The sequence below is a fragment of the Malaya genurostris genome, chromosome 1 (genome assembly GCF_030247185.1).
Source record: "Malaya genurostris strain Urasoe2022 chromosome 1, Malgen_1.1, whole genome shotgun sequence".
Lineage (NCBI taxonomy): Eukaryota > Metazoa > Arthropoda > Insecta > Diptera > Culicidae > Malaya > Malaya genurostris.
This window is the reverse complement of record NC_080570.1, coordinates 65,252,812-65,265,775: the sequence shown is the minus strand read 5'-3', so window position 1 is coordinate 65,265,775 and position 12,964 is coordinate 65,252,812. Positions and strand designations below refer to the sequence as shown.

The window sequence follows — 12,964 nt, the reverse complement described above, 5'->3', positions numbered from 1 at the left end:
GATAGGTACGGGGAAAAGGATTTCGGATATTCAACGAGTAACGATCTCTTTCTAAACAAATAACTCTCTCTTTCCGAAACCGTGTTCCGCTAAATGGAAGCCATTACCTCCGAAATATCACTAGTTACAAATTTCCCGAAACCACTCTTTGCTCGTTGAACACTTTGCATTCACACAAGCAGGACACCGAAGTAGAAACTTTGGATTTACGGTGCTTCCGTGTCGCAAATGGCTATGCACGATGTCAGTCAGAGCGTCAATGAACAGTGGATGATCATTTGGAGCTGCCGCGCGGCCAATCTTCTCGGCTCCAACCTCGTGTGCCAATTCCGTGCAGTACTCAATGTCCAATTCGTGTAACGTTTCAATATGTTCGTTGACAAAGGCGATCGGAATTAGAATGAAATTCTTCTTACCTTGCTTCACGTAACCTTTGATCGCATTTTCGGTGAACGGTTCCAACCATGGCAGCGGGCCTACCTTCGATTGCCACACCAAACAGTACGGATTACAATACTTGAGCTCATCCATCACATTCTGAACAGTAGCTCCAACCTCTGAAGGGTATGCATCACCACGATTGACTGCTTTAAGTGGTAGAGAGTGTGCAGAAAAAAGCAAAATCACGTCTTTCTGCTTTTCCTTGGGAAATTTATTGAGCTCCGTTCGAATGTTGTCGGCAAACGTTTTTGCTAGCAGGGGATGTGTTCCCCAGCGATCAATAATACTCCATTTGGCTTTAGATAAACCATTCTTGTTATTTTTATAGTGCGAGAAGATAGCGTTGAAGCTAGATCCGGATGTGGCACAACTATATTGCGGATATTGAGAAAAAAGTACTACCCTTTCGGGTTGATCCCTTTCAACCTGCTGCAAGGCGTCCTCTGTCAGTGGTGTGACATAACGGAAGGCCACGTAATGTTTATGCGGTGCAGTTTCTGGAGAAGCCTTATCCAACTGCTGACATAACAGCTCTCCTTGCAAGTTGGTCCACTTAAGGATGGGGGATCCACCACCAATTTCCGAATATTTTTTCTGCACTTCCGGGGTGCGACGTTTTGCTATCCAGGGACCCAACTTGCTATTCAATTCAAATAGATTTTCAGTATACATACGACAAAAACATACGTGTTTTACCTTTGTACGGGTAACTGTATCATATCTCGGTCAGTCATAATCCTATGCAAATAATCGTGAACCTGATCTGTATTCTGAGGTCCACCCATATTGAGCATGACAATCGCTGTACGAGGCTTGACCGTTTGCGTGCCAAAACATCGCAAATGAGGAGATGTACCTTAAAAGTTGAAAACAGGGATTATTGAATTTCAGAAATGTTTTAATCGACATCAGATTTGACACGTCAATAAACCGGTATGTTTTTAGAGTAGTTACACGAACCCGCCAGAACAACTTTCGATAGAAATCTATATCTCAGCATTCCGAGTATTGGTGGAAGTGATGTGTTGTTTTGATCGACAATTGAATAAGGACTAAATTGAAATTAGTTATCCAGCTAACAAGGAACACACAAAAGTAAACACTGTTGAAAGCTCTCATGTAACTGTGAATGTCGATAAGCAACCACAGACTGACAATCGTTTCGATATAACGTACTGTTGGAGAGAATAAAGGAAAGTTGAGAGCACTTCACTGAGAGTGCAGGAGAGCAAAAGTTTTCTGATGCTTTTACATAAAGCTTTTTTCGTACAATATGCCACAGTAGATAAACTTGAATTTAATTTTCTAGCCATTGAATCACTAAGCGAAGACGTGAATAATTTTTTGGTTCAGAACTCATAAAATCACCCAGAAAAATGACTATTTTTAGAAAATTTGTATTTTTTTTTTCAAGTGTTGACTTGGATCTATTTGATCATTCAAATGGCTTACAAAAAGACGTATTGAGAAAAAAAAATTGTGGTTTCGAGAGTTTCGTGATGATAGTTTTTCCACTGCAGTACCGTAGTGAGGGTGAGGCGAGTGAGGCGACCGCCTCGGGTGCCAACATCCGGGGGCGCCAAAACATGATGTTGGGAAAAAATTAATTTCATGACGCTCTCTTCTCGCTTGTGGATGTGAACATGAACCTACCAAAAATCTAATTCTTAGAGAGCAAACCTTCGAACCCCTTAAAAAGCAAAAAAATGATTTTCTTAAAGGTAATTTGAAAGGGATTAGCATTCTCGAACACTGGCTATCAATCAAATGTGTAAGAACGTAGATATCTACTGTTCACTGAACTGATATCGCACATGTTGACGTAGGACTACTCTTTGGATTCTATATAGGAATGCGAATTCAAAATACAAAAAAAAAGTGCAAACAGTAGTCAGGTCGCATCGATTCGAAGAGATAAAACAACATATTTGAGATAATTGGTAGTCGAAACTTCAATAAATAACGAAAAATGTATAATTTTCCATGTTTACGAAGCCGTACTCGTAGCTTCCCCTAATTAAGACGACAATTTCGTATACATTAAATCTCTGCAGTTCACATAGAATAGACGCGATCATTTAAACTGAGCCTCTTCACACAATCGATACTCATTAGTATTCTGTGGGTTTTTATGCGCTGTTCGCCTTTCATGAAAGGTTATGATTTTTGTAGGAGTTCTGCTGATTTATTCCATTCGAGATGCTGAACGCTGGGAATTTTGAGATTTCTAAGATCTTATGCTTATTTTTGATATCCAAATATCTTAAAATTGCCTTAAACGTCGAGATAAAACCAATTCTCGACAATTTATGCAATTCTAAGACATTTGGCAAACAAATTTCGATTTCGGAGTTTTAGAGTCGATTTTTTTTTCCAAAAAAAAATTTGAGTAACACTAGATCTCGAAGTTTAAGATAATTTTAAAGACATTGGCATCAAAAAAGAGAATTTTCGATTTTGGAAATTTCAAATTTTTTTTGAAGTTCCAGAGAACCGATTTGAAATATGATTTTATTTTATTTGACACTAGATCTCGACGTTTCATGCAATTCTAAGACATTTGACATATAAAATTTTTATAAAGTTCTAAGATAACGCAACGTTTTATCCAGAATAATAGTATGTTTGGATAAGCATGAACGATAAATTAGGTAAAATGATTATGGTTTTGGGGTACTTAGATCACGACACATAATTGTAAAGCGTTTCCTAATAAAAGAACACGATTATGCCAAATTTTCGTAAAACCGTAAAATTCGAAAAAAATTTGGAGAGCAACAGTCGAGGAAGCAATTGAATCGCACTCCGTACATTTTCACTGGGTTCGATTGATTTTACACACACACAAAAAAACACAATCAAAGGGTTTCGGCGAACTTGCATCCTAGTCTGGCCGAAAATCTAGAATTCATGTGCAAAATCCAGTTCTATTTTTCAGGTCCAGAACACAGGTCCCGAATGCTGGTCCAGATTCCAGGTTAAAAATCCAAGTCCAGAAATTAGATGCATAATCCAGGTTCTGAATTAAAGTTCAGAAGTCATGTCCAGAACTCCGGTTTCTTGAACCAGAATCCAAATTCAAAATCCAATTCCTGATTCAGAACCCAAGTCCAAAATTTATTTACGGAATCCAATTCCAGAACAGATTTAGAATTCATGTCCACAGTTCAGATACAGAAACCAGATCAAGATTTATTTTTAAGAACTGGAATTCATGTCCAATTCAATCCAGAATTCTGGTCCAAAATCCATTTCTAGAATTCAGGTCCAGAATCAAGATTCAGGATCCAGGATCAGAGTTCTACTCCGAAGTTTAGTTTAGAATATAGGCCCAGAAAGCAGGCAATGTGTACGTTTAGAATTCAAACCCAAAATTCAGATCCAGAGTTGATGTTCAGAATTAATATTCATTTCCAGAATCCAAGTGCAGAGTCCAGTTTCATGATTCATGTCCGAAATCCAGTTCCAGAGTTCAGGTTCAAAATACATTTCCAGAATCCAAAATACTGGTGCAGAATCTATGAATTTATGTCCAGAAGCCAGTATTATAGAACCTTTCCAGAACTCAAGACTCCATTACAGGTCCTGAAATCAGATGCTGAATCCAGGTTCTGAATAAAAGTTCAGCACTATGGTCCAGAAGTCATTCCCAGAACCAGAACCTAGCTCCAGCATACAAATTTATGATTCAGATACACAATCAAATTCTAGAATTCTAGTGCAGAATCTAAAATTCAGATCCAAAATTCATTTCCAGAATCAAGATTCAGAATTCAGGTCCAGATTTCTATTCCGAAGTTTAGTTTAGGATTCAGGTCCAGAATCCAAGCCCAAGATCCAAGTTCAGAAATCAGGAGTAAGTCGAAAGTTTAAAATTAGGGTTAGCTTTCAAAATGCAGACCGACAATTAAATTCCAGAATTCATTTTCTGGATCCAGGTTCAGCTCCTGAATTCAGATCTAGAATTCATTTGCAGAATCTAGGCCTTGATTCCAAATTCAGAATTCGTGTGCAAAATCCAGTTCCAGAATTCAGGTTCAAAATTCAGTTCAATAAAACCGGTCCTGAACCCAGATTCAGAATTTATTTCCAGTTCCAAAGCTAATGTTTTGAATCCAGAATCCAGCTCCAAAATCAAAACAAGCATGGTATAACAATTTAGCAAACACAACTCCCCAAAAGTAAAATAACTAGAGCGAGAATTAAACAATTAAACATTGTTAATCCAATTCTTTTACAAAACTACTTTCGTGTCAATGTGTGGTTTACAGTATATCTATGACACATGTATTGTGGGCTATAGAATTTATTACTTTTTAGGTTAAGTTTTAATTTGCATTAAAGAAAATTTAATGTACGCCATTTTGATGTTGCATATATAAACCACAAATAAATTTCAGAACTCTTGCACTAGATTTGACGCAACATAGCTAATTTATACCAAAATGATGATAAATCACAAAAAAAGATTTAATTATTTATAAAACTTATTTTAATCTATGCATTCACAATAAAAATGCATTTTTTTAATTCTGAAAAAGCCTCAAAGTCGTAAATACAATCTTATATAGTATTACTATGGAATTTTAATGTTGGTCGCGAAGCAGGTTTTGAAATTTTCTTGAATGAAACCGCATAACTCTGAAACTTCGCATAAAAAAAACCGCATAACTCTGAAAATTCGCATAAAAAAGTCGCGTAAAAAAACCGCATAAAAAATACCGCATAAAAAAAGACCTCAGTGTACTACGCTACAAGAATCGCTGTGCTCTTCACAAAAAACACACTCTGTAAAATAGATGAATAATTCTTCAGCGGCTCTTCGTATTCAATTGACTGACTGATAAAACGGTTAATATAGCTTAAGAATAAAGTTTGGTTAATCCCTAAGTAAACTTTCATTATTCAATTTTTTCGGAACCAGAAGATGGATTTGACTAAAATTTAATAGAAATGTATGAAACCATGTGAAAACTTTCCTGTTAAAAACCTTCTTAGCTCTCGTTGGAAAATTTTCGTGAGCTCTGTTTTGGAACTTTTGAATGCTATTACAAAATTGTTTGGAAAATCGATGAGAATTATGTTTTGAAATTTTTGACCGCTCTTTCTCGTGCTTCCGGAACCGATGTATTCGAATTGAATTCGTTCGACAAATAACCAGTAAAACTTCCAATTTATAAAAGCTTACTGAGTTTCAAAATATTTGCTTCTTTTTACATTGTCACTTATAAAAACACACACTTGAAGGTTCATAAATATGTTATTCCGGAACCGGAAATCAAATCCGTATGATATGAGAAAATTAAAATCGATTTTTTCCTTTTAACACATACATCATCATTTACATTACTTACTATGCGAATTCAGAAATTCTTTTTAGTTGATTAATTACTTTTGAATCTGAACTCACGTTTCTAAGAAACAAGGTACTAAAGGCCCACAAAGAATTAGATACATAAAGAAGTTATATGGTTCATTTTGGACCTGGGCCCCTCCCGAAACGAGATCCTGAGTGCGGGCCTGACCCGACCACCTTTTTTTCTGAACAATATGCATGGAGTTCCTGAATTTCATCCGGATTCGACGTCCGGTTCCGGAATTATAGGGTAAAGTGTGTTCAATATTGTACACCGTCACTTAAACCGGCGAAACAAAAAACGTAAAAAATTTCCTAAACTGGTCTCAAAACTACACTACAGTAGGCAACTAAACAAACCGATTCCGGCTATCCTGGTTCCCGGTATACGGTTCCGGAAGTACAAATAGAATACCACAATATTATATGTACATGAGAAAGGCATCATTACACCACTAGGTGGATTAAAACAGGTTTTTAACAACAATTCTTCTTTCCACTAGCAATAAACGGTCTTGTAGGCCTAATTCATGTGTTGTAACGGAAAAAATATGAATCTTGTCAATCGCTCGGGGCCCGGTATAACTTTCGTAAGCCCGTCAAATTCATGAGGCTCGACACTGGTGGGCGAAGCTTGTGCAGGTGGCAACCCTAGCTAGTATTTTAATTATAACATTGATAGTTACGACGATAATAGTAAATGATTCACTATCACTAAAAAGGCTGCTTCAACCTTCGTCAATAAATTGATGACGCCAATGTACTAAGTCCAATAAGTAGCCTACCCATAATGACATGTCTTTTAGAGGGAAAACCACTGAAAGTCTAGACGAACTTAATACTAGTAGGTTGTTATAAAATACGAAGGCGAAACGAGTAGACTTTTCTGTGTGTATTGATGGCAGCACATTGCAGTTTACAGTGACTATACACCATGCTACGTGGGTATAGGCGAGCCGGCATAGCTGCAGACTAAGTAGCCAGTGAAATAACAACACGAGATCAGTTGGCTTGGACAGTGCAAAGAGTGAAGATCGATAAATATATCTCCTACTTGTTTATACGGAGTGAGGCTTTAACTTGGTGTGACTCATCATTGTAGATACTGCTACGAAAAACATCTAGTCATTGAACTGTAATATAACTTTTCGGCGAAGCTCAAATTACTAAAACTAGTACAAGCAATGTCCTGGTACTACACTGTGAGTTCTTTTGCTAAATTTAAAGTGTTATCATTAGGACTATTTTTAAACACATACATCAGCTCAGTGATAAACAATGAAAGAAATGTTCAGAATGCGGTCGAGACAGGAATACTTAGTATTTGGCATGAATAACAAAGTTTGTGTGGTAGCATATGGCGAAAATAATGTTGATGACCTTCGTCGGTGCCATTAGTTTGCTCGTATTCATTTTGCACCGTATGTTAGTATCATTGATAGTCAAGAATTCAAGCTACAATTATTTTGTCGTGAATCTGATCTGGTTTAGAATAACCTGTTTCAGATGTAGGTTTTGCATACAGTGACAAATTGGTACTTGTGTCGGAGTCACGTGAGAATAAAGTCAATCGACACATAAAGCGCACACTGCTTCATCTCTTGAACGACATGTTTTTAAAATGACAAACATGATTTATATTTGGTTAGAACGATTTTTGATTGATTGATTCAGTATTGATAATCATAGGTATTTCGTGCACATCGTTATTATTATTGAAGACAAACCATACTTATACTGTTTTTTGAGAAAAAGGTTGTCTGTTATAATTGTGCAAAAAGTCGAACATCATGGAAAGTTCAATATGCTTCACAAAACTGCAATAAAAAAAACCTTCCTTATCCACCTAGTGATGTGATAATGCGTTCTTTCGAATAGTTTAACATCTTGCCATTCTTTAAATTTTTTATACGATTATATCTTCGAATCAAAAAGTATTCGCCATGAGCATTAGTAACATTCCAACATTTTTAAGAGCGAAAGCTCATGTATGTACTGTGTGTGAAATTTTAAATGATCATTCTGTCGAACACTTTCAGAAGTCGCGACGATACACACTATTTAGAGTGCTGCATCTTCTCATCGGACTTCACTCAAGACTCGATACATCGAAAGCTTCGCATAATTTCTTTGAGATCTTCTGCAGAGGAGATGAAGAACGACTGCTGCTCTGAGTTCTAACTGGGATTCGGACCAATCATCCGATTTGGGTGTCCTGAATAACTGAAGAACTGTTCGGAATCCTCATTCGATCTGTTTTCAATATTTCAAAATATTCCTCTGCTCCCGGTAGCATGTTTGTTGCATTTTTTGCACGAGTGCTTCGAAGATCAGTCAGTCGTGCGATGCTTCTTCTGCAAACAATTGAAACATGCGCCGCTTCGGGCACTTTTCAATGAATACCCACTCAGCAAGCGATTATATTTTGTTGGTCGTTGAGCGTTTGTTGAATGGCACAAAATAATTTATCTTCATATAAAAAGAAAATTTCTGTTATTCTATATAAGTAGAAGTATTCTAAAGATATGTAGTGTTCATTTAAAAACATAAGTGTATGAAACCTTCAAAATTCCCCAGTAAAACTAGTCAAACGGGGCTCCAACTCCTAATATTGAAAATGTTTTGTTGAACAAAAAAAAATGGCACTCGGTTCAATGGTCTGTGGTAATGGGATTTAGGTTGGCAGTGATACTAAGAGACACGACAAACACGTGGAAGTTAAATGTAACAACAGCAAAAGATTTATTTAAGCGAAACGATTTCTACAACGTGTTCTCTAAGAGTGAGAAAGGAAACAAGTAATGAAAGGAGTGCACACATCAACGTGCTCATCATTCAAACTGACAGCTGGATCGCTGTGCGGGTTCGGTCTCGTAGATCGAAAAGACAGGAGTAGGATATTGTCAATCCTAACATGTGGTCGGCAAACGAAGGAACGAATTGGACCAACGAAAGATCACCGTTGAACGTTTTTTCTAAGAGGGTAGTGCCCGCAGGTTCGTCACCGTCATCGACGTCAATTTTCCATTGGCTGCTGGAGATCCGTTGTAGATCGGTATGGTTTCGAGTATTTGGTCTCTTTTTTCGCAAATTCAACTGTTATCGGAACAGTTAAGTACGATTCAGACGGTTCGTCACCTTCCATCACAGTCAATCTCCGTGATGCATTCTTATGGAGACCATCAAAGCAAAGCCTTGGTATTACATTCCTGAAGTGGAATTTGACCTTCTGTTTCAACAGACTTCGCAGCCAATTCAGAGTGTTCAGAACCATTGCATGGCAGGTGCTACGATTCTACTGACACTACGAATCCTTCCAGGTTGGGGCTCGAAAATACGACAACTGGTTTGTAAGACCAGTGCCCTATGCATTGAACCGTCAACCCGGGAGACATTCACACATTCTTATGGACAACATGTGTAGATATGAAAGTTTTTCTATTATAGTTAGTTGCCTGGATCATAATATTCGGAATCTACAGATAGCAAAGCAAATAATTAGATGAATGCAGTTTGAACTCACTTATCGTGTCACTTTGGGCATGACATGATAGAAATGTAGAACAAAATATTACCTAAAACATATTTTGTTGTCCATTTCCATCATGTCGTGTCTTTCGTTTAGATAATTTGTTTATATATACTATATACTGAGGAAACTGAAACCGCCACTGATGCATTTTACTAGAGATAAAATCTCCACTGAAACCACCGAGAATACATGTTTAATGTAACGTATAGAAATCACGATTCTACGCAACGTCATCTCCTACTTATACACATAGCGACTTATTAGTCTTTGACCTATCGCCAACTACATTCTTTCCACTAATCTACATGTATGATCTTTAAATGAATATTGTCATATAATAATAAATCCATTCTTTTCATACAGGCGAAACCAACCGTATTCCCGGCTCCGGACTTCAACCCCTCGGCAGATGCTGCGGCCCTACGTAAAGCCATGAAGGGCTTTGGTACAGATGAGCAAGCGATAATTGACATTCTGTGCAGTCGTTCTAACTGGCAGCGACAGATTATCTCGGAAACGTTTACCCGTGAGTTGGGCCGTGATCTGATTAAAGATCTGAAGTCGGAGTTAGGAGGGAAATTCGAAGATACGATTCTCGGTCTCATGCTGCCACCAGTCAACTATTTGTGTAAACATCTATACAAGGCTATGGATGGCATCGGCACTAACGAGCGGGCGCTAATTGAAATCCTCTGTTCGCAAAACAATGAGCAAATGCAGCATATATCGCGAGTATATGAAGAAATGTACAACCGACCGTTGGCGGAACATGTATGCACTGAAACTTCCGGTGATTTCCGAAGACTACTGACACTTATTATCACCGGTACACGTGATCCGCCTGGCACTGTTGACCCTGATCATGCCGTAGTCCAGGCCAAACAGCTTTTCGATGCTGGAGAAGGTAAATGGGGTACGGACGAATCTGTGTTCAGTAAAATTCTCGTACACTCGAGCTTCGATCAATTGGAATATGTGTTTGAGGAATACAAAAAACTGACTGGACGGACGATTGAACAGGCACTGAAAGCCGAACTTAGTGGCGACTTTTACGAAGCACTAAGTGCGATTGTCGAATGTGTCCAGATGGCGCCACATTTCTTTGCGAAACGATTGTTTGAAGCCATGGATGGACTCGGTACCGATGATACTACTCTGATCCGCATTATCGTTTCTCGTTCCGAAATTGACCTGCAGAACATCAAAGACGAGTACGAACAAATGTACAACAAAACATTGATGAGTGCCGTGAAGGTATTGTAACACAAAGAAGTCTCAAAGACCGAGAAAGTCATATAATAACTATTTTTGTTTTTTTTTTCAGAGTGAAACATCAGGGGACTACAAGAAAGCGTTGTGTGCTTTGATAGGAAATGCCTAATCAACGGTCGACAATTAAAATTTTAGAATTAAGCAATCTCATTAACCTCATTTTCTCAAATTCCAAGAGCTGTTTTATTTACTGAATATTTATACATTACAGGAATATATTCTGCACAATTAGCAAATAAGTGCCAAGTATCGTTCTAGATTCGAACAAGTACACTCTAAGAATTATTTTAAAAATCTCTATACCGCAACAGTGAATCTTTACATCACAAAAAATAAACAAAAAAGCTTCCAATACATGTTCGTGATTATCGCAAATGCTTTTCGTGTAATTCATAAATCCGAAACGCGTTATATCTAGACAAATAAGAGAACCTATTTTAAACAACTTTTCGTCGATGAAAATCCCTACCACTTTTATTGAAATCATTAGCTAATAGGGATATTTACTATCTCTTGTCAGATATTGACTAAAAGTATTATATGGCAATCCATGCATTCATTGTGTGTTTGGGTGCTTACTGGTAACGATGTATTGCAATATTGTTACCATTCTCATACAGAAAGACTATCCTATCACTGTGAAAATCAACGTTTAAACCGACCGAGTTTCATATAACAATCGATTCGGTACGTCGAGATCACAAAACCTCAGTGTGCATGTGTGGATGCGTGTGTGAATATTATCGGAGATGGCATGATCGATTTTCACAAACTTAAATTCAAATCAATGGTTTTTTGATTCCCATTTAAGTTTATCCGGATTTGATTTTCGGATATGAAATTGCAAGTGTAAAATATATTACTTTTTTGGGCTAGGCTCAATTTTTTTTATAAAAAATTTTATTCAGGCCTTTTCGCACAAGCTTTACGTGGCCGATTGGCTTACATTTTGTTTTTTTTTTGCTATTGGATCTTGTTGTTACCCTTTTTCTAGGGGAAGATGAACTTCCATTTCTCTCTAACGAGGATAGAGGGTCACTTTGTTCGTGGCTTATCTCATCATTCATTGCTTCATCGTCGGTGTTGTCTGTGACTTCCGTTTTCTTTTTGTTTTCCTTGTTGATCGTAAACTTGGTCTAGTCAAGAGTTGCTGTAGATGCGCCTTGTTGTACATTGGTTGCATTTCCTGGTTGGTTGGAGGGTAAGTTGTTAACTACATCTGGTGTACTTTGTTCTATAGGGGGTACTGATGGTTTCGTTGAAGGAGATGCTTCATTGTTGTTGGTGGCTGTCACAGGTGTACTGGGGTTGCTTGTGCTGGTGTAAAGGAAGCACCGTTGTCCCTCGGAGTAGTTGTCTTACCGTAGTGAACAGCTTTTTGATAATATTGACATGTGGCCATCTGATTGTCATAGGTAGCAAGTGATTTGCATGACCGAAAGTCACATAAGAAGGTATAGGCCTCTTCAAGCGCATGCGTAACAAACGTACGCCAATTAGAATACCGGGGAAATGTTCTTCCACTTTTATTTTTCGATAGAGAGAATCTCTCCGTATTGGGACCTAGTTTTGTGAATATGAGGATCGATGACGCTTGAGGGAAGATCATGCACACGCACTTCTATAGCACTATCTTCCATATATACTGGAATGTTGTACTTAATGTTTTCGTGCGCCACTTATTATTGTCTTTTGCGAATTGAATTGCATCCAACTCTTTATCAAATTGGATGTAAACAACATTCTTTGTCTTATTGCATTGAAGTAAATACACACGTTTAATGTCAAGATGCATTTGCTCTTTAAGCAAACCTTCAAGTTCTCGTATCGAAGATCGAATTTGGCACTGCCTGAAGTCAACAATAATTGTATTCTTACGCACCGGCTTTTGTTCGTTCGGTTCACTCATCTCGAGATCGTTCTATTGTTCACTACACGATACTGTACTTGGTTTCTTCCGTCCTGAACGTAAGCGGTTTTGTTTTATCGACTGACTTGGATGAGATGTGAAAGCGAACTGAGTAAGTCAATTTATCTATGTTTTGCAGAATTCGTAAATTGTTGACCAAATAATGATGATGTATAATATGAAAAATGAAAATAATACCACCTAATTCTTTCGGAGATAGTCTTTACATTCTCATATACCGGTATTACATTACAAGAAATTTTTTGACTTGTGTTTTTGTAAGTGGCAGCATAAAGAGGAGAAAAATGTTTAGAACTGATGAGTAAATTCATTTATTTAACAGTATTTGCTAATTGTTGGTGAAACAAACTTATTTAGATTACACCGCTCTTCGATTTCCAGACATCGGAAAGGAACTCACATTTTCTAGAAAAGATACACCAATTTGAGATTT

General features: G+C 37.5%; 2 protein-coding genes across 3 annotated transcripts; one reads left to right on the top strand and one right to left on the bottom strand.

The window, feature by feature from the left end:
* Positions 1-48: 48 nt before the first annotated feature.
* Positions 49-1,576, bottom strand: LOC131440320 (ferrochelatase, mitochondrial). Of its 2 annotated transcripts, none has more exons than XM_058611491.1 (3): positions 1,363-1,576; positions 1,138-1,297; positions 49-1,081 (listed from the first exon to the last, which is right to left on the bottom strand). In XM_058611491.1, the coding sequence occupies exons 2-3, from the start codon at positions 1,233-1,235 to the stop codon at positions 121-123; spliced, it is 1,059 nt and encodes a 352-aa protein (XP_058467474.1). In that variant the 5' UTR covers positions 1,236-1,297; positions 1,363-1,576; the 3' UTR covers positions 49-120. The 2 variants fall into 2 exon arrangements, with proteins under 2 accessions (XP_058467474.1, XP_058467473.1); XM_058611490.1 differs by having other exon boundaries at positions 1,402-1,576.
* Positions 1,577-6,793: 5,217 nt separating this feature from the next.
* Positions 6,794-10,976, top strand: LOC131440319 (annexin B10-like). The gene is made up of 3 exons (XM_058611488.1): positions 6,794-6,999; positions 9,693-10,583; positions 10,654-10,976. The coding sequence occupies exons 1-3, from the start codon at positions 6,982-6,984 to the stop codon at positions 10,708-10,710; spliced, it is 966 nt and encodes a 321-aa protein (XP_058467471.1). The 5' UTR covers positions 6,794-6,981; the 3' UTR covers positions 10,711-10,976.
* Positions 10,977-12,964: the final 1,988 nt, after the last annotated feature.

Excerpts from the sequence above, each read along its gene's own strand:
- LOC131440320 (XM_058611490.1), bottom strand. The coding sequence starts at position 1,441 with ATGCTGAGATATAGATTTCTATCGAAAGTTGTTCTGGCGG. Across the intron at positions 1,298-1,401 it reads ATCGAAAGTTGTTCTGGCGG|GTACATCTCCTCATTTGCGA; the intron begins GTTCGTGTAACT and ends TCAACTTTTAAG. Across the intron at positions 1,082-1,137 it reads ATACAGTTACCCGTACAAAG|CAAGTTGGGTCCCTGGATAG; the intron begins GTAAAACACGTA and ends TGAATTGAATAG.
- LOC131440319 (XM_058611488.1), top strand. Across the intron at positions 10,584-10,653 it reads CATTGATGAGTGCCGTGAAG|AGTGAAACATCAGGGGACTA; the intron begins GTATTGTAACAC and ends TTTTTTTTTCAG.